The sequence below is a fragment of the Thalassophryne amazonica genome, chromosome 2 (assembly GCF_902500255.1).
Source record: "Thalassophryne amazonica chromosome 2, fThaAma1.1, whole genome shotgun sequence".
Classification (NCBI taxonomy): Eukaryota; Metazoa; Chordata; class Actinopteri; order Batrachoidiformes; family Batrachoididae; genus Thalassophryne; species Thalassophryne amazonica.
Window position 1 is genome coordinate 154,223,511 of NC_047104.1, and position 25,613 is coordinate 154,249,123.

Sequence of the window (25,613 nt, forward strand, 5' to 3'; positions counted from 1 at the left end):
GATAAGTGTACAACATTTTTTAGCCTTTTGATTCAGTTTTTCTACACATTACAAAGATTTAAAGTAGTGGGTGAAATCACAAATGAAGGCAGAGAAAGAAGGGTTGTAGCTTCACTTCCTTTATTATGCAGATGCAACTGCCACGTGAGTTGAGCAAAGTTTGTTTCGTTTTGTGTTTTTTTTTCTTTTGTTGTTTTTTTTTGTTTGTTTGTTTGTTTTGTTTTGTTTTTTTGTTGTTGTTGTTTCGAGAGGCAGGATAGATAGGATTTAATTTCTGGTCCGCACCCCGGAGCAATAGGTGGCGGTAATGGATTTAACAAGGTGGTTGGCAACCTAAGTAAAACAAGAAGAAGAAGAAGAAGAAGAAGAAGATGACGATGACGATGACGATGACGATGACCCGCTTACTGTTAGCATACAGCGATACCCAAGCTAACTTAGCTTTGTAGCGGTTCAGTAATTTTTACTGCAGGGCAAAGTTGTGAAAAGACTTAGTGTAAAAATACTAACAGCCAACCGCCGAGGAAGTTAAGTCAACTGCTAAGTGCTGCTGATGAATAAATATTTGGATTGTTTGACAATGACAGAAGAAATTTTCCGTTCGAACGAAGAAAATAAACGACTTAACGTGCTGGATGCTGTTCAGGAGCCTGAATTTCACTTATACACAGCAGGTTTGTTCACGCAACCTTTATTTTAAATGAACATCATGGCATTGATGTGTAACTATAGTAAAATCTACGAATCAAGTATTCTTGTTGTTTTACGATTATAATAACCTTTGTTTAACCAGGTAGAATTCCGTTGAGATCGAAACCTCTTTTACAGTTATGCAACACGCAAAGTCTGGTTTTCTGAAAATATTTGGGTTCATGTTTTGTGCCTAGAGATTAACTTGGTGGTTTGGTTGTAAGGGCAAACCGTCAGATCTGTGCTTTCAGTGAAAAGAGGCAGAAATCAGTGTTGTCAACTCCTCAGTAAGAAAAGTAGCTATTGGCTGTCCTAAAAGTCGCTAGAAGTTGCTAAATGACGCCATTGTCTAATTTGCATATTATTTGTATAATATGATGTAACAGATGCTGTCAGAAAAAAATAACGTCGTGGGAGACACAAAAAAAGTGAGGAAAATACCATAATAATATTTAGAACTACAAATAAATTTGATTCTTGGTTTGTTTATTTATCTTGCCATTAAAGGACATATCGCACTGAAATCATAACAGTTTAGTTCTAAGCCGTTAGTGGCCATTTGATGATCCACCAGGATTACTTTGTGCAATTCCGTGACAAGTTTCAAAGTATATGGCATTCGCAGCAAACAGCTATGGAGACTTCTGAAAACAAAGTACTCATGAGTACTCGAGTGCTTCTGACAGGTGATGTAGTTATGGTCGCACGCACGCACATAATGTCTGATCACAGCTCTTCCTTCAGCTCAACTTCTGTCAGGATCGTGGCACATTAGATAGTCCATTAGCTCCTGAAAATAGCATCTTCTGAGTTTTTCCATAGGAGACATACATCTGCGTGTCCATGATCACAGCAGCATGCAACTGCCACACAAATGGCAGCATCGCGGCACTTTAAGTTCCAAATCCGACAGACTCTAAAAAAGTTTTGGGGTGAAGTATGTCACCTCCTCTGTACATCTGAGCTGCTGCTTTCAAAGAAAAGCTCTGAAGCTTTATCGGATGGCACTGCATTTGTTTTTCTCTGCTTGTCTCTGTCTGGGATGTTTCTGTTTTGCTCTTAACTATGTCACACAAAGAGAAATGCCAAAAATTGCCCAGTGAGATGTTTTCTGGAAATGCATCTGTTTCCTGGCTTCAGGAGAGGAATAAAAACATCAGAAACCACTAATTATGAGCATATGCTGGGCTCGACAATAGCACTGGTCCGATGGCCCGGCGGCCTTTTTTACATGTTCCGGGCCACCACGGGCCAGTGAAGTTCATATTTCACTGGTCCGTATGGGCCAGTAAGAATTAAAATCGCTTTGGGCAGATTTATTAGTCTAATGTCGCGTTCACCGGGCGCGATCAGACAAATTCGCGGGGGTCGCTTGGCAACGGACGCGCCTCCTTCACCCGGTGTGTCGCTCTGCTTTTGCTGCGAAAATTCGCCCCGGTGCGTCATCAAGTAGGAGGAGCTTCCATTCAGCTCGCCGGCTCCGGTTGTCAGTCAAGTTAACATGATTGATCACACGGAGCGAGTTGTTGTGGAAAGCTGACAAACGTCATGAGACGTTCCCAATTCAGGCAGTATCATTATTTGCTGCAGGAGCTGCGTCTGGATGATGGCTGCTTTCAGCGGTCCTTCTGCCTCTGCAGGACCCAACTTGAGGACCAACCGTCCCGTTCACGCGCGCACATGTAAAGAATTAAAAAAAAAGAAAAAGAAACTCCGCTCCCACTGCTGTGGGGCTGCTGCTCCTCCAAAAACTCTTGTCATAGTTGTGAAATAAAGGACAAAAGAGACATACGTCCTGCTCACAGGCTGCTACCAGAGACAGGACATGTTGCACTACTTCGCAATGTTGGGAACATTGCCGAAGTGCAGACAAACTTCGTCTGCAGGCGCATCTTCTGATGTGGCGCAAATTTCGCTTCAACATCGACGCGTCATTTTCGCTTAAGCAAGATCGAGCGCAGTGAATATTATGAATTTCTTGAAACCTCCTGCCCCTGGGCAGAAACCAGGAAAGCAAAGGAAAGAACAGCTATCACCCTCAAAACAAGCACAGAAGAGGAAGGCTGCTGATGCTGAATATGAGAAGAAAAGGGTGAGGAAAACTTGGCAAACTTCCTGGAAGAAAAGACGGCCATAGCTGGAGCGTGATGAGGAGAGTGAGGTTGTCTTCTGTGGAACTTGTAGGGCCATGCCAGAATATGCTAACAAGTAAGTATAAATATACCATGTCCTGGTAGACAATGTGGTATGATTTCATGCCAGTTTAAAAGTCTAATCAGTATGCCCTTGTGGAAACCCCACGGTGACAACATTAGCAAGGGAACTTGGTTTATGAAATTTAACATATTAATTTTGTAAATGATCAAGAAATAAATTTATTTTTGTATTAATGTCTGAGTGTTGAAAAAATTCCTATCAGTTACCTACCGACATTTTTTTCAAAGTTTACTCACTTTAAGGTTTTTATCGTGTAGTATAAGAATTTTGTGTTTGTTTTTCAAGTGTTTTTACATTAAGGAAACCCAATTCTAATGTCTGATAAAAATTCTTATCAGTTACCCCCCGGTTCGGCACAGGCGTGAAAGTATGGGCCAGTGATATTTTCATCCGGGCCAGTAACTTTCAGATTCTACTGGCCCTGTGGGCCAGTGCATAAATTGCCTTATTGTCAAGCCCTGATATGTGCACAGAGAGATTTACAATCATGAGTACTTTGATGTTGTGTTGCTAATTGGGACATTAAACCACATGCGACATGTCCTTTAAAACTGGCCATAATGTTTCAAAATAAAATAACTTCTCAAGGCCAGGGCTTCTGAAGTCATAGAGAATAATTAAGCACACTGTGCAGCAAACGAGGTAAGTAGACTGACTGAGTTTGAGTGAGGTCTGCGATTCACTGATCAAATCATTGCAGCAGTATTTAGGTGAGAAAGAAATTTTTTTTGTTAGATCCTTTCTAAAACAGGGCGGGGTCCGCTGCAGAGGCATCATGCGTGTGTGATTCATTTGCACTTTGAATGCAGAGGAGTGTGTATCTCTCACCGCTCTGCTTTGCAGCTGCTGCAGGCGACACACACTCTGTACTGATCGCTTGTCACTGCTGTGGCGTAGTGCGGACCTGCTGCCGCTCGGTGAGAACAGAGACTGACAGATCAATATGTGCTTTCACTTTTGAGTCACCAAACACCAGAAAAGTTTCCAATGACACCACGAAAAGTAGCTAGATTTGTTGATAGGCGCTTGTAAGGAAAAAAGTCGTTAAGAGGGTTTGGAAAGTCACCAGATTTGGAGAGAAAGTTGCCAAGTTGGAGCACTAGCCAGTTTTGAGTTTAAGTGGCGCAGGTGCTGCTGGATAAGTTCACAGGTCAAGTCATACAAACCACGCATTCCCAGGATCACAAAAAGTAAGCAAACGCACAAAAAATAAACACTGTCATCATCTTTATCAAAAGCAGTAAATCACAGTGTTAGAAGTCACAGTTTATCTCTGGATTATATTCATAAACTGTTACAGGAACGGCTCGGCCGTGTTGCGTTCGTAAACATTACACAAACCAAAATGAACATGCGAAAAATAAATAAATAAATAAAAAATTCCCAGACACGGTCATTATCTTTAACAAAAGCAGTAAATCAAAGAGGTAATAGTCACAGTTTATTGCTGTATCATATTTATAAACCAGTAGGGGAGGTAATAGTTTAGTGATTAAGCATTGGGCTTGAGACCAGAGGCTCCTCAGTTCAAATCCCAGCCTGACTGGAAAATCAGTAAGGGCCACTGGGCAAGGTCCTTAATCCCAGAGTTGCTCCCGGTGTGTAGTGAGCTGCCTTGTATGGCAGCACCCTGACATCGGGGTGAATGTGAAGCTTTATTGTGTAAAGTGCTTTGAGCGTCTGATGCAGATGGGAAAGCGGAGACGAGATTTTGTGGTTCCCAAACCAGACCCCCTCTACACCCTGGCTGCGCCTAGAAATTCTGTCCATAAAAATAATGAACAGAACCGGTGACAAAGGGCAGCCCTGGCGGAGGCCAACATGCACTGGAAACAGGTTTGACTTACTACCGGCAGTGCGAACCAAGCTCCTGCTGCGGTTGTACAGGGACCGGATAGCCCTTAGCAAAGGACCCCGGACCCTGTACTCCTGGAGCACCCCCCACAGGGTGCCCCAAGGGACACGGTCGAACGCCTTCTCTAGATCCACAAAACACATGTGGACTGGTTGGGCGAACTCTCATGAACCCTCGAGCACCCGATGGAACGTGTAGAGCTGGTCCAGTGTGCCACGACCAGGACGAAAACCACACTGCTCCTCCTGAATCCGAGGTTCGACCATCGGTCGAATTCTCCTTTCCAGTACTCTGGAATAGACCTTACCGGGGAGGCTGAGGAGTGTGATCCCCCTATAGTTGGAACAGACCCTCCGGTCCTCCTTCTTAAACAGAGGGACCACCACTCCGGTGTGCCAATCCAGATGCACTGTCCCCGATCGCCACGCGATGTTGCAGAGGCGTGTCAGCCAAGACAGTCCCACAACATCCAGAGACTTAAGGTACTCAGGACGGATTTCATCCACCCCAGGAGCCTTGCCACCGAGGAGCTTTCTAACCACCTCGGTGACTTCGGCCTGGGTAATGGATGAGTCCGCCTCTGAGTCCCCAGTCTGTGCTTCCTCTTCGGAAGACGTGACGATGGGATTGAGGAGATCCTCGAAGTATTCCTTCCACCGCCCGACAACATCCCCAGTCAGGGTCAACAGCTCCCCACCCGCGCTGTAAACAGTGCTGGAGGAGAGCTGCTTCCGCCTCCTGAGGCGTCGGACGGTTTGCCAGAATCTCTTCAAGGCCGACCGATAGTCCTCCTCCATGGCCTCCCTGAACTCCTCCCAGACCCGAGTTTTTGCCTCTGCGACCTCATGGGCTGCGGCACTCTTGGCCTGCCCATACCTGTCAGCTGCCTCCGGGGTCCCACCTACCAACAAAAATAAGTAGAACTCCTTCTTCAGCTTGACGGCATCCCTTACTTCTGGCTTCCACCACCGGGTTCAGGGATTGCCGCCGCGACAGGCACCAGAGACCTTGCGACCGCAGCTATGAGCGGCCACATCGACAATGGAGGTGGAGAACATGGTCCACTCGGACTCCATGTCTCCAACCTCCCCCGGGATCTGGGAGAAGCTCTCCCGGAGGTGGGAGTTGAAGACCTCGCTGACAGAGGGTTCCGCCAGTCGTTCCCAGCAGACCCTCACGATACGTTTGGGCGTGCCAGGTCTGACCGGCTTCCTACCCTCCCAGTGGATCCAACTCACCACCAGGTGGTGATCGGTCGACAGCTCTGCCCCTCTCTTCACTCGAGTGTCCGAGACACGTGGCAGAAGGTCAGATGATACGACTACAAAGTCGATCATCGACCTCCGGCTCAGGGTGTCCTGGTGCCACATTCACTTATGGACACCCTTGTGCTCGAAAATGGTATTCGTGATGGACAAACTGTGACTAGCACAGAAGTCCAACAGCTGAACACCACTCGGGTTCAGATTGGGGAGACCGTGCTTCCCGATCACCCCCCTCCAGGTCTCACTGTCACCGCCCACGTGGGCGTTGAAATCCCCCAGGAGAACAATGGAGTCCCCAGTCGGAGCACTATCTAGTACCCCTCCCAGGGACTCCAAGAAGGTCGGGTACTCTGCACTGCCACTCGGCCCGTAGGCCGAGACAACGGTGAGAGACCTGTCCCTGACCCGAAGGTGTAGGGACGCGACGCTCTCGTTCACTGGAGTGAACTCCAACACATGGCGACTGAGCTGGGGGGCAATAAGCAATGCGACCCCAGCTCTCCGTCTCTCCCCGTGGGCAATGCCAGAAAAATGAAGCGTCCAGCCCCTCTCCAGGAGTTGGGTACCAGAGCCCAAGCTGTGCGTGGAGGTGAGCCCCACTATCTCTAGTCGGTATCTCTCACCCTCCCACACAAGCTCAGGCTCCTTCCCCCCCAGCGAGATGACATTCCACATCACAACAGCCAGGGGCTGTGGGCATGGACCGGGCCGCCGGGCCACCCGCCCTCGACCGCCACCCAATCCTCTCTGCACCCAACCCCTGGCCCCCTCTGCAGGTGGTGAACCCACAGGAGGCTTCACCACCTGAACGCGCGTGCACCAGCTGTTCACGTGTACACGCGCCTAACAGAGTCTGAGGACCATCTGACTGCAATTTACATATTCCGATGGAAGCAAAACAGGATCCGAAATGATTTGAGGGCATACGAGCAAACCTCAAGATGGATCTAGCACGGCAAAGCCTGCCGGTATGACCTGCACGTGCCATGTATAATAATGTATTCATTAATTAAAGTTCCCTGGAATGGCTGTGTCTTTCACATAGAACAGCATGGCCCAATGCCAGTAAACTTTCAGCAAAGCTGTCCAGTGCCGCGCATGTGCGCCCCGCGTGCCCCAGCACGGGCTTAGTGGCTCCTGCAGCGTTACACACACACACACACACAGACACACGACTGAGTGATAATTGCAGCCCCATGCGTGTGCCAGCATGCACGTGAGGAGCACAGCGCTCCCTTCCGCTCTGGTCCCGTGTTTGTCATCCAGAAGTTTGGACATCGGGCAGTCTTCAGTGCCTTTTATGGCCGTCTGACAGCAGTCTGTGTCATCTACCTGTTGTTTACATGCGCTTTGGATGCCATCGTGCAGGTGTGGACAAGATAATCAGTATGCTTTCTGACACTGCTGACCACGCCTCTTGTCAGGCATGGTTCCTGCACATTCTTGCTATGTGTGCCGGGGGTTTTACTTTTCCATTTGTCCTCCACGATCTGTGACACTTTTTCCCTGACCAAGCCACAAACAAGCTGGTTACAGACATCCAAGCTTTTGTAGTTTTTCAAGTCCTCTGAGAGGTCCAGGTGACAATAATAAATAATTCACAATGTCCATGTATGTAACACTAGGCACTGAATTCTCACTCTCCGACCAGGCAGATGACGGGATTTCACAGTCTTCATCACCAGTTAGCTTCATCTTCATCTCATAGCTCAATCCTGCTTCACTGCTGAGTCCGTGTCCACATCTGTCTCACACATTTTTACAGCCTTTTCACAAACGTTCACTATAGGAGAGAGTAGAATGTGTGCATCCTCTGTTGTTTACTTGCCGATGGCACCGACATGGCCAAAATGGCTGGTGTGCCGAAAATTGTGACGTTGGTGGAAACACTGTAATACTCATAAAGTCCATTGGTAATATTAACTAAATGTCCACAGAATTTAGCAGTAATGTTCATTCAGTTGTGAAGTGGAACACAATTGAGTTAATCAGTTCTGATCCTTAGAACATCACTAAATGTCCCAGTCCCCAAGCAGTCTCCAGAGAAGGCACAGCCAGTCCACACAATCAGAACATCACATCGGTGAGTGGTCCATGGGATTCACATTCCACAGTTAAGACCATCTTCCTGCCACAGTACATCTTCTGGGATGTAAGTTGTGGATGTCTGCAGCCCTTCATCAGCCAAGACCTTGGTCAGAGACCAAAGAAATCAATGAGCTGGAATGAACTTGACAGCAACATTATAACCAGGATGCTCGTGTGAATGCCAACAGTATAGTCCTACATCTCACAAACATTCCCCAATATTTGGATGTGGTGAGACTGAGACAAACTTCACCAGTAGGAACATAATAGATTTAGGAGAAAAAGTATATTACTCACAGGATAGAGAGAACAGATAAGTCTTTTATCTGGACTTGAATTATTGAGATGATGAGCCAAGAGGGGTTAGCCTACCTGAAAAGGTAACCAATTCTTAAGGATACAATGTGCTGGGCGTGGCCAGGCATGGCAAAGAGTAACTGGAGACCCTAGAACGAAACGACCGCGGTAACACCGATACCATCTCGCTACGTTGTTGGAACTGCTACGATCTTGGAACCAGGACGGTCACGGTACCACATGTATTGATCCACTACAAGCCACTGAGATCTTGGGAACTGTTTATGCGTTTCATACTCCTTCATCTCACTTAATATTTGTCCTATCCTACCGAGTTCTTCCTGCTCACATCACCAGGCTCAACGCCCCGCTCTGTCCCTCCCTCCTCTGCGTGCACACACTCATCTCGTTTCACCGAAGACGTTCCCTACGGTACATTGGCAGAGGGAATACAGCCGAAACTACCACTTCCACTGTTACATTTAATGGCTCACCCCGATAGAAAGCCAAGGAAAAGAAAGCCAGAGGCAGAAAAGGCTGCGATGAAAAAGGCTCAGAATAAAGCAAGAGGTCAGATGAGAGTCGACATCGGTACGGCATTTTCTTGGTGGAAACAACTGAGGCATCTGAACGCTACTATTGTACTTCACGCAATAGCATGCACGTCATCCTGATGATCCCACCCGCTGTGTTCCCAGCTGGACACCGTTCTTTGTTCTACCGGCTGCCACGCGCTCTGTGCTGGACGCTGTGTGTATAAAATAATTATTTCGTGTCAGATTAATCATTTTCTCTGCATCATTTTCTCTGCAAATTGGCCATGGAAAATGGCTGTAATTGTTTCCTGAATCACAGAGGGCCACTCCAGCTCACCTGTTCACGTGCGCATGCGCCTAACAAGCTGTAGAAAGCATTTTGAGCTGTCTAAAAAGGTAATTATTTGTCATGTTTACATTGTCATGGCTTGATAAAGTTGTATGTTCTTTCCTTCTTGTGTGCAGCTGTTAAAGTATAACAGATTTAACTTGTTATAATCATTCAGACGAGCTGCACTCTGATGCGATCCACTGATATCACCACTCGCTCTGTTCACTTCTTCTTTACTTCACTTAACGAGCTGCACATCGTGTTGGCAATTAGATCACGGCGCGTAGCACAACATTTATGCGTGAAAGATTTTTTTTTGAACATTTCAAAATTCTCTTTGCACAATAGCACACGCTGGCGCCCCTCTCATGTCCTGTCTGCACCCGTTAAAGACGAGTTTACTCTCCAGCATGACACAGGTCGTGCTAGTGCGTGAGTCAAACTCATGCTCGTGTCAGTGGGCCTTTACAGGTGAACGAGAAATGAGGTAGTTTGGTCGATGCTGAAATGGCTATGTCGGCTCTCCTCTGCCCCACTGAGTCCCACAGTCAGATGCGCGTTAAAGTTTGTGGGGGCATGGCTTTGGATGGAGCACTGACAGGGTAGGGGAGAGGGGGTGGAACCTAGAGGAGGTGCTAATTTCAGATCTTCCTAGCTTTCTTGCTAGCTCTCCAGGGCTACCAACTTTAGCTTTAAATGCTTTTGGCAGACCTGCAACAGGGGGAATACCAAAAATTGCAGATAAAGAATTCAGAACAACAGCACAGCGATAAGCTCTACTCAAAACATCAAAAATGTATGCTCAGAAGGACCCTAGTTTGGGACATAGCCAAAACATATGTGCATGACTTGCCGGTGTCAAATTACGTCTTCTGCAGGCATCATTCAGATGGCAAATTTTTGCCAATCTGGCATTGGTATACTGAACCCTAAAAACAACGTTAGGGCTCTGTCCCACTGGGGAGAGGATTAATTGCGCATGAATTGAGTATACAAATTGCGGGCGTTCGTTGTCGTCCGCAACAAAAATGGCCAAAAATGACAAATGTCCCAGTATGATTACCGATATATTAATAATATATAGCGAATATATGATGAACAATCACGGTTATATAACGCATGTAGTGAGGAAACTGATCCGACACATTGAGATTATCACGGCAGTATTACGGGTGTATTATGAATGCATCGCGCACGTGTTGCGCGTACACGGCATCTGCATTGCGGTCATAAAATAAGCGCACTCGGGCCGTCGGTATCACTATTCACACTAGCAATACAGCCTCTGGAGCATTTGCTGGACATGGACAAGTTGATCACAGAGTGTTGTCATGCGAGGGTTAACTGTTCATGAGTTTGGGGAGCAGGAGGGGGGAAGCCGCTCGGGGTGTGAGACTGTGTTTTGTTTTCTTTTTTGAGAGTGTCACAGAAAACAGATGTCAGCATGAGTTGTGGGTAAACAGCAACTCTTCCTTTTGTTGGTGTTAAATAAAAGTCCTGGATTGCAGCAGCTATTATGTCTTTGTGGATCTACACAGCCAGACCGGCACTGACTGGCAGGTATGTCGCGTTCTGCCAAATATAGTACTTTGGGTTTATGTGACGTGTTTGTTATGCATTCACAGATTGTCCGCAAAGCAGATGTAATAAAAACGCTTTATTCGTGGCCAATTTGTATGCAGTCGCTACAACATATTTTAGTTTGTGACGTGGACATGATAGGCACGATATATATCTGTTTTACACACTGTCCCGGTCCGCTGCCAAGCCGCAAATCCCTGTCAGTTGCGGATATCAGCGGTTAACGGCAGATATACAGCACATAGAGTGAGTATGTATTGTGTATGAATTGAGTATGTATGGAATATGTAAGGCGGATGTTATCCACATTCATATTTTTGAACAGCTCAAAAATCCTGGCTGCGGACATGCGTGCCTCTGCGGATGATAACGGGCGTGTTCGGATGACGGCCGACATACAGGCATGTTACACGGATATTGCGGATGTTTGGCGAATATGGGCCAATTTTGTGCGCAATCCATACGCATATCCTCCTAAACGCCAGTGGGACAGGGCCCTTACATTGAATCAGTCTGTGAGGAGCAAAGATAGAGAACACGTGAACAAGAGACAAAGCAGAATTCCATTGTTGTTCACTAAAGGTAACATTTAGGCTTTCCTTCCATACATTCTTGATTACATTAAGTGATGTTGAGGATAACAACCAAATAGACCTATATATGACAGAAATACATCCCTTAACTACAGGGTCCGTTGAAAGAGTATCTAGTAAAGTTTCTGGAGGACAATTCGGAAAATGAGGAAACAATGTTTTAACAAAGTTCCTAACCTGAAATAAATGGAAAAGATGATGCTTTGGAAGGTTATCTGTGGAAGAGAGCTGCTCAAATTAAAAAAATACACCGTCGGTGTGTAAGTCATTAATAGAATTTATCCCCTGATTTTGCCAGACCCGAATTACTGGATCAGTTCTAGATTACATTACATTACATTATGTTTGGCAGACGCTTTTATCCAAAGCGACTTACAATCGAGGACATAATCATAGCATATAACACTTGCAACTACAAAGTGCACAGGAAATATACAGAATAAGTGCAAATGCCAAGTGGGGTTAGGGTTTTTTTTTTTAAATTTAAGTACATTAACACAGGGTTAAGTAGAGTAGACACACATACACACACACACACGCCCAGAAACCCCACATACAACATGCCTTAGAGTCTACCCCAGGTCTGGGCCAGCTTAGGCATCAGTGCAGTAATAGTCACGAAAGAGGAGAGTCTTTACTTGCTTCTTGAAGGTTGAGAGAGATAATTCTAGTCTTGTTGCTTCTGGAAGTTTGTTCCACCACGGAGGGACAGTGACAGAGAACAGTTTTGACTGGGATCGCTTAGAGCGAGCAGGGGGCACGGCTAGGCGGTTTGTGTTGGAGGAGCGCAGATCTCTGGCAGGAACATATGGCCTTAGTATGTCCTTCAGATAAGCTGGGGCCGTTCCTGAGGTAGTTTTGTAGGCAAGGGTTAGGGCCTTGTGCTTGATCCAGGCAGCCACCGGTAGCCAGTGCAACTCGATAAATAGAGTAACATGGGCCCTTTTGGGTTGAGTGGGTCTAGTGGGTCTAGATGGTTCAAAAGCCCAATTTCTGTAAACAGAAGCCAAAGTAGAAGGGCCTAAAAGCACAAATTGTTTCCTGAACTGATTCCAAATCTTTAAAGAAATTAGTACCACTGAACAACATGTCAAACGCGAAAGTGAGAGCTGAGAGCACAAAACTGAACACAGCGAAAATGGGGATAAGCTCTTTTCCAGATACACCCAACCAGACAGCATACCCTTCTCCTCATGCATCCAAAACAGAAGACCTTGCATATTGGCTGGCCAGTAGTAGTACCTAAATACTGGTAGGGCAAACCCTCCTTTATCCTTAGGAGACTACAAAACTGATAATCAGATTCTGGCTGGTTTGCCAGCCCATAGAAAAACCATAAATGAGTCTGTCTAACTTCTCAAAAAAGATTTAAGAAAGACCAGAAGGTGCTGAAACAAATAAAACTTTGGAAGAATCACCATCTTAACCAGATTTATCCGACCCACAAGTGAGAGAGGCAAAGATGACCAGCGTGCAATGTCCCTTTAAGTCTTGTCAATCAGAGGAGCAAAATTAATGTGATACAAATCCGAAAGAGATGTAGAAATATGAATGCCCAAGTGTCATAAGCCACCAGTTAAATGGTGCTGTAGAGGGAAGAATCATTAAAAGGTAACAGCTCAGTTTTTTGATAATTAAGTTTATAACCTGATATGTCACCATATTTATTCAAAATATTAAAAATTGTAGGAAAATAATTAACAGGGTCAGATACATAGAGGAGGAGGTCATCCATATATAAAGAAACCTTATGAACGGTTGATTACAGACCCTGCAGCGGGTCTGTAATCAACCGTTTCTGCAGCGTGGCTTTGCTTTGAACCTTGAACCAATGAAGCAGTGCTTCGATCTGCTGCTTCGTTGGTTCATTGTTTCACTCCTCTTCAGAAACGGCAACTCTGCTTCTTAACACCTCTCAAAGCCATTAAAATATGTCAATCGTGAGTCAGTTTTGTGCAGATTAAAGTGAGTAACTGGGACTCCTGTGTTGTTGCAAGAAAGAACTGCAGTTGATCAAAATCAACAAACTGCAATTGATCCAAATGGGTTTTTTTTTCCTCCCAAAATGAGACGTCCTGCACTGATGTGCAGCAGCCCAAGACTATATGGCTGCAGACCTGCAGACTCCAGCAGCCAGCTGAGCTCAGGTCAGATGTATGGAGAGACAGTCATGCCATTAATGTCTGACAAAAACTACAGATTTTGTTTATTTCTATTTATGTCCAGAGATCAAGGATCCAGTGGCCAATTTCATATTTATTTACTTTAAGACTCAATAAAATGTTGTTGACATAGAAAACCTGTAAAGCCTACTTTTAGTACACAGAAAATTCACAAGAGGTATCAATAAGGGAATTGATAAGGAAATGTATCTATTGATAAAATCTTATCAATACCCATCCCTAGACGAGAATGGACAGCATTAGGAATGCACATATCAGAGGGGACAGTTCAGGTGGGACAGTTTGGAGACAAAGTCAGAGCAGTGAGATTGAAATGGTTTTGACATGTGCAGAGGAGGGAACCAGAGTATATAGGGAGAAGGATGCTTAGGATGGAGCCAACAGGTAGGAGGAGAAGAGGGAGGCCAAAGAGGAGGTTTATGGATGTAGTGAGGGAGGACATGCAGGTGGTTGGTGAGACAGAGGAAGTTGCAGAGAACAGGGTGAGATGGAAACCATTGATCTGCTGTGGCGCCTCCTAACGGGAGCAGCCAAAAGAAGAACAAGATTTTATCACCTTTGTGTCAAATACGCATAATTTAATAAAGATTATTTCCTTCAGTGCTGTTGCTTACATTTCTGACAACACTCTGGTCTTGACAACACTCAGCAGGCCCAGTATTACAATAATTGGGGCAAGCAGTTTTAAGAGAATTTGGTACCACGGCCCAGAAAAGAGCCATGAGGACCAGCTGTTATCTCTAATAAAGTCCTTACAAATGGTATTTCTCAAAAGTGTTAGATTTTGGATGGCCAGGCGTATTAAGCCTCCTTCATAATTGTCTGAAATGAATGTACAACAGCTTTCTCCCACCATGGCACACATTCCACCTGAGGCCGCAGTCATTTGATCCAAAACCATTCGATTTTGCTTTTCCATCATCCTCAGAGCTGTCATCTCCGCCCTCATGCGCTAAGAGCATCAACAGTGGAGTTCAAAAAGTAGCTAAATCGATCATTTAGAGTTTCACCTTGCCCAATTTTCACTGCAGTGGGGGAGGTCAGCAGCCCTCGGAACGGGCCTTCCCACTTTGGAGATGACCAGTTCTTTCTCTTAATGGCCTTTATCAGCACCCAATCTCCAATCTGGATAGAGTTCTCAGCTTCCTGCGCAGAAACAGGAGAATCTGGCATCTTGTTAGCATGTGTTACGTCTTTGTGGGTTAACACTCATCTCATATAATCAACTAATCCCTCATCTTCACTATCAGGCCCCATTATTGCTTGTAAGTCTGGTAACCTATAGGGCCTTTCATACAGAATGTCAAATGGAGTAAGACCAGTTTCTAAACTAGGCGTTATATGCATGTACAGTTTCACTAGATCTAAACAGTAAATCCAGTTTTTTCCTGTTTCTTCCATGCATTTTTTCAGTCTATTCTTAACTGTGCCATTTGTTCTTTCTACTAAACCTGCTCTTTGTGGATGGTAGGCACAGTGTGTTTTTGCATTTATTTTCAAGTGATCTGCTAAATAGTGGATGATTTTATTCACAAAATGTGAGCCATTATCACTGTACAATGTTTCTGGTATAGCATGTCTCAGTATTATCTCTACAGAGGATTTTCGCTACTCTCAGTGCATTTGCATGTTTCACTGGGAATATTTCTGCCCATTTAGAGTATGCATCTATAATGACTAGACAATACGTTTTCCCTTCACACTGATTTCGTTCGATAAAGTCCATGTGTATTATTTGAAAAGGGTATTGCGGTGTGGGAAATTTGCCCCTTTTTGGTCTTTTGTTACCTTGTGGATTGTGCTTTGCACATATTAGACATGCCCTACAAAAGTTTTTTTTTTTTAATTGCATATGTCTGCATATGTCTGAAACTCAAACGTGGTGAAATGTTGATATACCACAGTCCAACCTAGGGATGTGAATTGTACAACAACTCACGATTCAATTCGATTCCGATTCTTGGGGTGACGATTTGATTCAGAATCGATTTTCGATTCAAAGAGCTCTAAGAAATAGTTATATTACTTAAAAAATGTTTATGTTTAAGAAAATGCAGCTTTACAAGGTTAATCAAATGATTCTAGATGTAAATTTACTTATCTGCTTTGCTCGTTCAGAGTTGGCTGGCAGTTTAGCGAAGCACTGGTCAGTAGTCGGCAGATAACACTGCTCCCCTCTTTTAGCTCCGGGTGATAGCGTAGCATGTGGGCTTGTGGATTTGAAATGTTTCCGAAGTACTTGACTTTCATTTTGCAGATTCTGCACACTGCATAAGTCATGTCAAGCTCCTTCTTACGCAGCAAATAATAAAATCCAAAATGCGCCCAAACATTTGCCTTCAGCAAAGACGGTGCTGGCTGAATTAGCTCTTCGTCTGCCATTCTAAGCTACAGCCACTGAACTCTGCAGTACACGAGTGTTTGAAGCACGCCGGTCCACCCCCCCCCCCCCCCTCGCGGGGACGCTGTGGTACGGAAGCCGTTGCCTGACAAACAGTACACGCAGCGAGTAAGCAAGATTATGTTTAAAAAATGCTTTTAAAAAAATTGAATCTTGGACATTTTGGATCGATTCAGAATCGTAATAAATAAGAATCGCGATTCGGATGTGAATTGATTTTTCCGACACCCCTAGTCCAACCATCCCTCCTGTTGAGGCATGGCAAGGACCATGGCTCAAAATAGCTGCCCATTTATATAAGCGTTTGGATAATATCGGTCTGTCTAAAGGTCACATGTAAATGCAATCTCTGTGTTGCCCCTCGTTTTTCTCCATACCTCATCCTTTTTATCCCCAAACCTTCCCAACATACTAACACCCCTTTTTTTCCTTCCCCTGTGCGAGGAGAGAGAGAGACAGTGAGACGCCTTTTCCTTTCCACTTTCACCCTCTCTGGCATCTCTCTCTGCCATCGAGCTTTTATTTTGGTAACTCAGACAAAACACATAAGAGTGTGCAGAAGCAGGCATGAATCATTTTTAGAGTCTGTCTCCATACAGATAAGCCATTATTATGGGTTTTTCGACAGACTCAAAATAGGTCTGTTTGCAGCTGCTTTCACAGGCCTTCTTCGTTCTTTCTCAAGGACAGTCAGTTAATTAAAAATACACCACTGTGCTCAGCTCATTTCTCTGAGCATACAGAAGTTAGCTTAGTAGAGAAGCTTGAATCTTCGACTGGACTGGGTTGCTTGACACGAGGACGTTTCGCTTCAAATCGCAGAAGCTTCCTCAGCTAAAATTCTTGCTCTGGAAGTCTGACTTCTGTCTGACTCTTGTAGAGAAGAATAAAACAGAAGCCAACAAAAGCTGGAGTTTTAAACCTAACCAGACCCCTCCTACTGAGAGGCAGACTGCTATAGGCTAGTGACTAAACAATAGCTGTAATTAGCAACTATTGTGCTGTAGTTAGCACACCTAATGGCAGGACAGCTGTCCCTCTAATGATGGGATGGATGCCTTTCTGATGGCTCCCTTGATGACGTGAATGACTCATTACCATGAACAAAAGACTGAAACTCCTTTGACCTGAGTACCCCATTGTAAACAGGGGATAAAGTGTGTCTCAGACCCCCTCCCCGGTTAAGGCTGGTTAAGTTTTATTCTTCTCTACAAGAGTCAGACAGAAGTCAGACTTCCAGAGCAAGAATTTTAGCTGAGGAAGCTTCTGCGATTTGAAGCGAAACGTCCTCGCGTCAAGCAACCCAGTCCAGTCGAAGATTCAAGCTTCTCTACTATGGAAACCACCTGGACAACTGAGAGCCTACACAGAAGTTAGCTTAGCTGATAAGATTCATGGTCTCGACATTCCTCATGGCAGCAAGAGGTCATTTCACACAGTAATGATCAGTGGTTCAATAGAAAATAAAATCTCACACACAATGTATAAGGACATTATAAGTGATAACATATATTTACAATTTCTCTAACCCCTGTGCCATTCTATGTATTAAAAGCCAAGTGGGCAATTCCAGCGTTACTCACGTTACATTTAAAACAGATGCTTGAATAAAGGTGTCTCCCTCTTTTATGACTGGACTGAACATATGTATACATGGCAAATACTAAACCCTAACCCATGGTGAATACTAAACACCAGTCTCTACATCCACATAGCACAACATGAGAAAAATCTTTCTTCATTGTCCTTGCTGGGCACATTTTGTCACCGTTACTCACATTATGCAAAAATCACATGGCTTTTTTTAACTTAAGTTTGCTTTCACCTTCTTGTTAAACTACAGATGACAGAGCAAAATGATCTATTATAGTTTAAACCTTTATTAATAACCTCTTCAAAAGAACAAACAAATTGGAACAGACTAACATTTGTCTTTATAGACATTAAAAGAATAAAAGTCGTGTTATGTTACGTTACTCACGTTACATGTTCACCAAGAACACTGCAGTGCATTAAAACCTTAAGTTTTTGAAGTGAAGACTGCCGAGTAAGCAATTAGTAACTCTGTGAAAACTGTTGACTAGCTCCCCCAACACCCCACGATCATTGATCAATCTTGTCCATCAACCATGGAAATGCAACATCAATAGTCCTGTACAAGAAAGTTGAGTGGAGTATCTTTGAGTTCCCGATACTCCCTTCGTATTTCTTTCACAACGTCTTCATCAATCGAAAAGGAATTTTGGGATTTTCCCCTACTCCCTTATTTAGCAGGAGTAGGGGAAAAACTACAGAGGATCTTCACACAGCACAAAATCCCAGTTTACTTTAAACCGGTTAACACCTTGAGACAGAAATTAGTTCACCCTAAGGACATGATCCCTAGTTACAAACAGAGCAATGTAGTGTATTCTATCAGATGTCAGGAAAACTGTAACAAACACTACATAGGTGAGACTAAGCAGCTGTTACACAAAAGGCTATACCAGCACCGCAGAGAGGGTGCCAGTGGACCTCAGTCCGCAGTTCCTCTCCACCTTAAAACACTAACCACACATTTGAGGACAAGGAAGTTAAAATCTTAGCCAGAGAGAAGAAATGGTTTGAGAGAGGGGTGAAGGAGACATTGTATGTGAAACAGTTGAAACCCAGCCTTAACTGGGGAGGGGGTCTGAGACACGCTTTGTCCCCTGTTTACAATGGGGTACTCAGGTCAAAGCAGTTTCAGTCTTTTGTTCATGGTAATGAATCATTCATGTCATCCAGAGAGCCATCAGGTGAGCCGTCAAGAGAGGTGTCAGTCCCATCGTTCGGACGGACAGCTACCCTGTCATTAGGAGGGTGCTAACGAAAGCACAATAGGTGCTATTAAAACAGTTGTTTAGTCACTAGCTAATAGCAGTCTAGTCGGTAGGAGGGGTCTGGTTAGGTTTAAAACTCCAGCTTTTGTGGCTTCTGTTTGTTCTTCTCTACAAGGGTCAAGACAGAAGTCAGACTACCAGAGAAAGAATTCTAGCTGAGGAAGTTTCTGCGATTTGAAGCGAAACGTCCTTGCATCAAACAACCCACTCCAGTCGAAGATTCAGGCTTTTCTACTATGTTTGTTTGATGTCGCTGGAATGAAATTTGTTATGACATGACACAGATTCAATTTCTCCCACCATACAGGAAATTACATGTATCACCTATTGCACTATGGGAAAACAACCTGCCACCTATGTCTCAAAGTTAAAACAATAGCTAATTGGCTGCCACCTATATGTTAAAACAATAATTAGTTGGCTGTCTGAGTAACTTAGTGGTTCAGTGATGAAGTGAGTGTTACTCACGTTACAGTGTTACTCACGTTACAGATTTTGAAGCACTTCTGCCCAAAGGCTATGAGGGATTTTTCTGATTTTGTTTCATGAATATAGTAATTCAGGGTGGAAGAGATGAATGCAGGAATCTGGCTGTTATATCTACCAGCACTGTCAAAGTAGAGAAAATTTCATCATTTTTTGTTACTCACGTTACCTAGAAGGACTACCTCATTTTCGTTGCCCAGGCTAAAAAACACAAGGCTTGCTTTTGAAATTAATATGTTGTTCTCATTACTCTAGTAAGAATACTAACAGAAAATAGTTACAAATTCTGTATTAAGCTCAGGACTTGTGTAATACAATGAGGAAGAAAAACTGTGTTTTGGACTTGAAACTTGCTGTTTTGTTGGGGCAAAAATAAGTTGTGCAGCCAAAAACCTAAGGTCGGCTGAACTGGTAGAAATCCTCGTGTTTCTCATACTTGGGTACCCAAAGGACATAACCAAGTGGTATTTGATGTGATATTTACATTTTGAAATTTCACCTGCCATGTTACCTTTTTGCTGGAATTGCCCAGGTGCCTCTGTGTATGTGCGTGCATGCGTGTGTATGACTTAGATTACGGAGAAACTGGGGAGAGCTGACATTTGTCGTTTGGTATACTTATGTATTTTGGGTCAAGGATGAACACTGCGAAAACAGAAAGTTGATGGGTCTCGTATTTTTTGAGAATTAGGGATATTAGGTAACAACAGTGAACAAGGGATGTTAATAATCAAATTCTGGACTCATACGCCATTCCAGCAGGGGGGCGGTAAATCATCTATATATTAAAAGCCAAGTGGCCTCTGTGTACGTGTATGCATGCATGTGTGTACTTTCGAACACGTAGAAACTGGTTTGAGCTAACATTTACAGTTTTTTATGATTGTGTTTTGGGTGATGGCTGAATGCCGCCAAAACTGAACGCTGAAAGGATTAATATTTTTGGAGAAATTGCGGATATTTCATAACTTTTCTTTAATGCTAACTTTTCTGACACCTTCTGCTTAAAACCCAAAAAGTCAGAAGGATCAGGAGGCCCGGCTTTCACGGTCTGTATTCATACTGAAAATCAAGATCAAGCCAGTAGCCCGTGGGCCAACATAGGCTACCGTGCACCCCCCAGGACCCATCGCCACTACATTTTTCTGATACTTTATGACCTCTAGATTAAGAAAATTAAATGTTGCCATGAATAAACTTGATCCCGTTAGCATTTAAGCAGCCTTATTTAAGGCTACCCCTTAAAATTTTGCTAATTTCAACAATATCCCAGCATTGACTTTATGAACCTTCATATTAAAAAATAAATTGCTTCTTGTTATGAGGAACCATGTAATATTGCATAACAGAACAAAATTTAATGTGATTTTAAAACTAAGTAAGGTATTTGAGCCACAAATGGTTTAAAAATGACAAAAAAGTGGTGGTGTTTTGAAAAATTAAAACCTGTTTTTTACTCTGTTTCAAGAAAGGCTTTATTACCTGAACAAAACACATACCAATGGCCTCCAAACTTACCCTGTTATGCAATGCAATAATTTTTGTGTAAATTTGGCTTGTTATATTTCAACTAGAAACATAAATGTTACCCCTACCCCCTAATTATCTACAAAGTTGCCAGGTGGTAGGCTGCTGGTAGGGTTCAACCATAAACCTTCAAATCAAACAATAATGGCTTCTATGTATAAGAAAACATTTTATACCTAACAGCAGAACAATGTAAATACAAAACTACACAAAATTTGAGGCCTTGTGGGTCTTTTATTACTGAATAAATAACAAAAAAGTTGTCATTTTGATATTTCAAATGCTTATTTTACCGTCTTTTCAAAAGACATTTTAAGGCCAGGCACAAAACAAATACCCAATGCCACCTTAATGACCCTACAATGCAATACAGTAAAGAGTAGTGTGGATTTGGCTAGTTATATTTAAACCCAAAGCATTATTGTTACCCCTACCCCCTTAATTACTTGTAGTTAAGGCGCTAGTATAATATACAATTGTAAGACAATTCTTGTCAAAAACTTAAATTTCAATTTTTATTATACATCTCAAACACCAATATTATTAGAACTAACAATACAACTTACATGTATCAGTACAATAAACAGCTTTGGCATAAACACTGTATAGACTCCTTACTTAAATATTTTATAATTGTTCTTCAGATAATAGTACAACAAATGATGCTAGAAAATGCATTCCCATGCAAGTAAAAGATAAAACATGTTATGTGTCATGAGAATCTTTGAAACAACAATAAGAGTTTCATTCAAGACATAGGAAATATAAAAGTTAAACTTGTATACTGTTTTGTTTTGTGAATTTCAAACACACTTTAAATAAGCTTAGTTTAAACACACATATATCAGCAATCAGACTTTAGTAGGCAGTCAGTTCATTGTTTATCATCACTGTCTGTAAAATCATACAACCTCTGGCAAAAATTATGGAATCACCGGCCTCGGAGGATGTTCATTCAGTTGTTTAATTTTGTAGAAAAAAAGCAGATCACAGACATGACACAAAACTAAAGTCATTTCAAATGGCATCTTTCTGGCTTTAAGAAACACTATAAGAAATCAAGAAAAAAAAATTGTGGCAGTCAGTAACGGTTATTTTTTTAGACCAAGCAGAGGGAAAAAAATATGGAATCACTCAATTCTGAGGAAAAAATTATGGAATCATGAAAAAAAAAGAACGCTCCAACACATCACTAGTATTTTGTTGCACCACCTCTGGCTTTTATAACAGCTTGCAGTCTCTGAGGCATGGACTTAATGAGTGACAAACAGTACTCTTCATCAATCTGGCTCCAACTTTCTCTGATTGCTGTTGCCTGATCAGCTTTGCAGGTTGGAGCCTTGTCATGGACCATTTTCTTCAACTTCCACCAAAGATTTTCAATTGGATTAAGATCCGGACTATTTGCAGGCCATGACATTGACCCTATGTGTCTTTTTGCAAGGAATGTTTTCACAGTTTTTGCTCTATGGCAAGATGCATTATCATCTTGAAAAATGATTTCATCATCCCCAAACATCCTTTTAATTGATGGGATAAGAAAAGTGTCCAAAATATCAACGTAAACTTATGCATTTATTGATGATGTAATGACAGCCATCTCCCCAGTGCATTTACCTGACATGCAGCCCCATATCATCAATGACTGTGGAAATTTACATGTTCTCTTCAGGCAGTCATCTGTTATATGGCTGGGGGGGCCTGGCTGCCTTTTTGTTTCTGTCCTTTGTTTCTCCTTCCAGGTGGCTTGCATTTGGGACCGAGTGGCTGTGTTGCTGAGGTTATCAGGACCTCACCCTGATCACCTGCGGCTCGTCAGGACTCACAGCTGAGGTGCATCTATTTGGATTGGAACATGGTGGCATTTAAGACTGGAGTATACAGTGTGTATTTGCCAGAGACTCGACCTTGTGACCAGACGCGTGAGATCGTCGTCTCAGGAGCCATCTCATCATCAGTGGATGCAGAGAACGTCCAGGGTTTGATGCACGGTCTGTGAAAGAGGAGGGGGTGAGGTCTCACGCTCGTCAGCACACTTCCTGAGGTACGTTAGATTTTGTGACTAACATTTATACAGTCAGTAAATGTGGTGTCCCTCACACCTTTATTATATTGAGCTGTATGTTAGTCATGTATCGGCTTCCACTGCAGTGGAGTTTTGTGAACTGGATGTTCCATGCCTGCAGGTTGGGAAGCTGATTAGTAATCAAGCCAGGAAGTGTTTGCTGTTTGTACACCTTTAAGTGTTCTCTCCGTGTGTAGAGTGTGGACTCACATAATGGTTCCTTCTTTCACAGACTCGGTTTGTTGCGGCCACCTGGGGGGTGTCGGCGGGGTCCTTGGGTCCGAACAGCTTCTGGCTCCGGACTGTTAGCGCTGCTGGGAGCGCACCACGCCAGACCACACTTTCTGTTATTTTTGTATCACTGTTATGTATTAAATTCAGTTAGCCTTTGTACCGTGCTCTGCTTATTTCATACTGGGTCCTTCAAACGCTGGTCGGTTCTCCGAGCTGCGTCCGACACATAACATCATCTTTATAAATCTCATTGGAACGGCACCAAACAAAAGTTCCAGCATCATCACCTTGCCCAATGCAGATTCGAGATTCATCACTGAATATGACTTTCATGCAGTCATCCACAGTCCACGATTGCTTTTCCTTAGCCCATTGTAACCTTGTTTTTTTTCTGTTTAGGTGTTAATGATGGCTTTCATTTAGCTTTTCTGTGTGTAAATCCCATTTCCTTTAGGCGGTTTCTTACAGTTCGGTCACAGTTCATTCCTCATTTGTTTTGTTGTGCATTTTCAATTTTTGAGACATTGCTTTAAGTTTTCCATCTTGACACTTTGATGTCTTCCTTGGTCTACCAGTATGTTTGCCTTTAACAACCCTCCCATGTTGTTTGTATTTGGTCCAGAGTTTAGACACAGCTGACTGTGAACAACCAACATCTTTTGCAACAGTGTGTGATGATTTACCCTCTTTTAAGAGTTTGATAATCCTCTCCTTTGTTTCAACTGACATCTCTCGTGTTGGAGCCATGATTCTTGTCAGTCCACTTGGTGCAACAGCTCTCCAAGGTGTGATCACTCCTTTTTAGATGCAGACTAACGAGCAGATCTGATTTAATGCAGGTGTTAGTTTTGGGGATGAAAATTTACAGGGTGATTCCATATTTTTTTTCCTCAGAATTGAGTGATCCATATTTTTTTTCCCTCTGCTTGGTCTAAAAAAGTAACTGTTATTGACTGCCACAATTATTTTTCCTGATTTCTTATAGTGTTTCTTAAAGCCAGAAAGTTGCCATTTTTGTGTCATGTCTGTGATCTGCTTTTTTTCTACAAAATTAAACAACTGAATGAACATCCTCCGAGGCCGGTGATTCCATAATTATTGCCAGGGGTTGTAGTCACCTTGTGTTGCTGTTTCATCCTCAGATTCTTCACTCTCACCCTTCCAGTGAACTACCTGAAAAATAAATTGATTCTAGGTTACAAATTTTGGACTCAATTAATTTTACAGTGCTGACTCAGAAAAAGAGTATATGCTGTTGGGAAAGTGTAGTGACACGGACCCACAACAGGGGCGTAAATGAACGGACAATGGAAGGAGTCAAATTATAACACTTTACTGTTGTGAATGACACAACCAAACACAGCAGATTACAGAATGTGCAAAAGTCAATCAATAAGGTGTCGTGTGGGCAGGCTCGACGATAGGAGACACCCGTCTGGAAACGAACCGGAACCACACGATTTCCACTGCCACCGAACCCGAGGAATACTGGAGCCGGGTGGCCACCGTCACGGCGTGTCGGATCTGGTACTGCTGGCAGAAAGCAAAGACAGTTAAGGGTGGGTGCGTGAACACCCAGTAACAATCCTGGTGGGAATTCCACCTCCACCTCTCAATACGTTGCAGCGATCCCTCAGAGGAAAAAGAGTGCCGTTTTGCACAGCCTCCACAAAAAGGACCGGTACTCCTGCAAACACTCACAATAAACTGTTTACAAAATACCACAAAAAGGCTGAGGATATTACCTCTGGTAGAAGATGATATCTCGGCAGTGTGGTGGAGGTGTCTTCCTGCTTTTATTCCAGATGTGGATTGGATGATGGGTGACAGCTGTCACCACGGCTTGTTCCTGAGGCGGCAGCGCCCTCTGGTGGTGGGCCAGCAGTACCTCCTCTTCTGGCGGCCCACACAACAATATGCTATCAGATTACATTTTAAGTAGACACATTTACCTCTCATTGTCCAGCCATTTCTGTCAGTGGATGAAGGGACCTCCGGGTAGCACTCATGAGCCCTTTTCCAGATCCCAACTTGGTAATTCACACGCCGAATGTGCTGCTCAAGAGTACTCTTGCAAGCAGCAAGGCAGGCCATGTCAATGTTTTTGGAGGCATCCAGCTTGTCCTGGTTTGCACCACACTTTATCTTCACCATTTGGAACCTTAGATCATTGACACTGGTGATTCGGGGTCTGCCATAAAGCACACAAGTGAACTTTTCCATTTCATCCAGCACCCAGTCTGGAACATCCCAGCTGTCGCCCAGGAGTGACAGAACACTGCAGTACTTTGGACACTTTTGTAGACACTTGATGGGTTTCACTTTGCCAAGCCCTTTGAAAGCAGATGTACAGTCTGCCACAGTGAATGCATGTAGAGCTAACGGAGCAGTACAGTATTCAGA

The 25,613-nt window shown here is 43.6% G+C and overlaps 1 protein-coding gene across 1 annotated transcript in view; it reads left to right on the forward strand.

Annotated features, from left to right (window-relative positions):
- Positions 1-429: 429 nt before the first annotated feature.
- Positions 430-25,613, forward strand: part of LOC117504513 — a 117,024-nt gene continuing 91,840 nt past the window's right edge. The window contains exon 1 of the mRNA XM_034163969.1: positions 430-674. Within this exon, the coding sequence (XP_034019860.1) occupies positions 554-674 (121 nt within the window). The 5' untranslated portion in view covers positions 430-553. The remainder of the gene's footprint in view (positions 675-25,613) is intronic.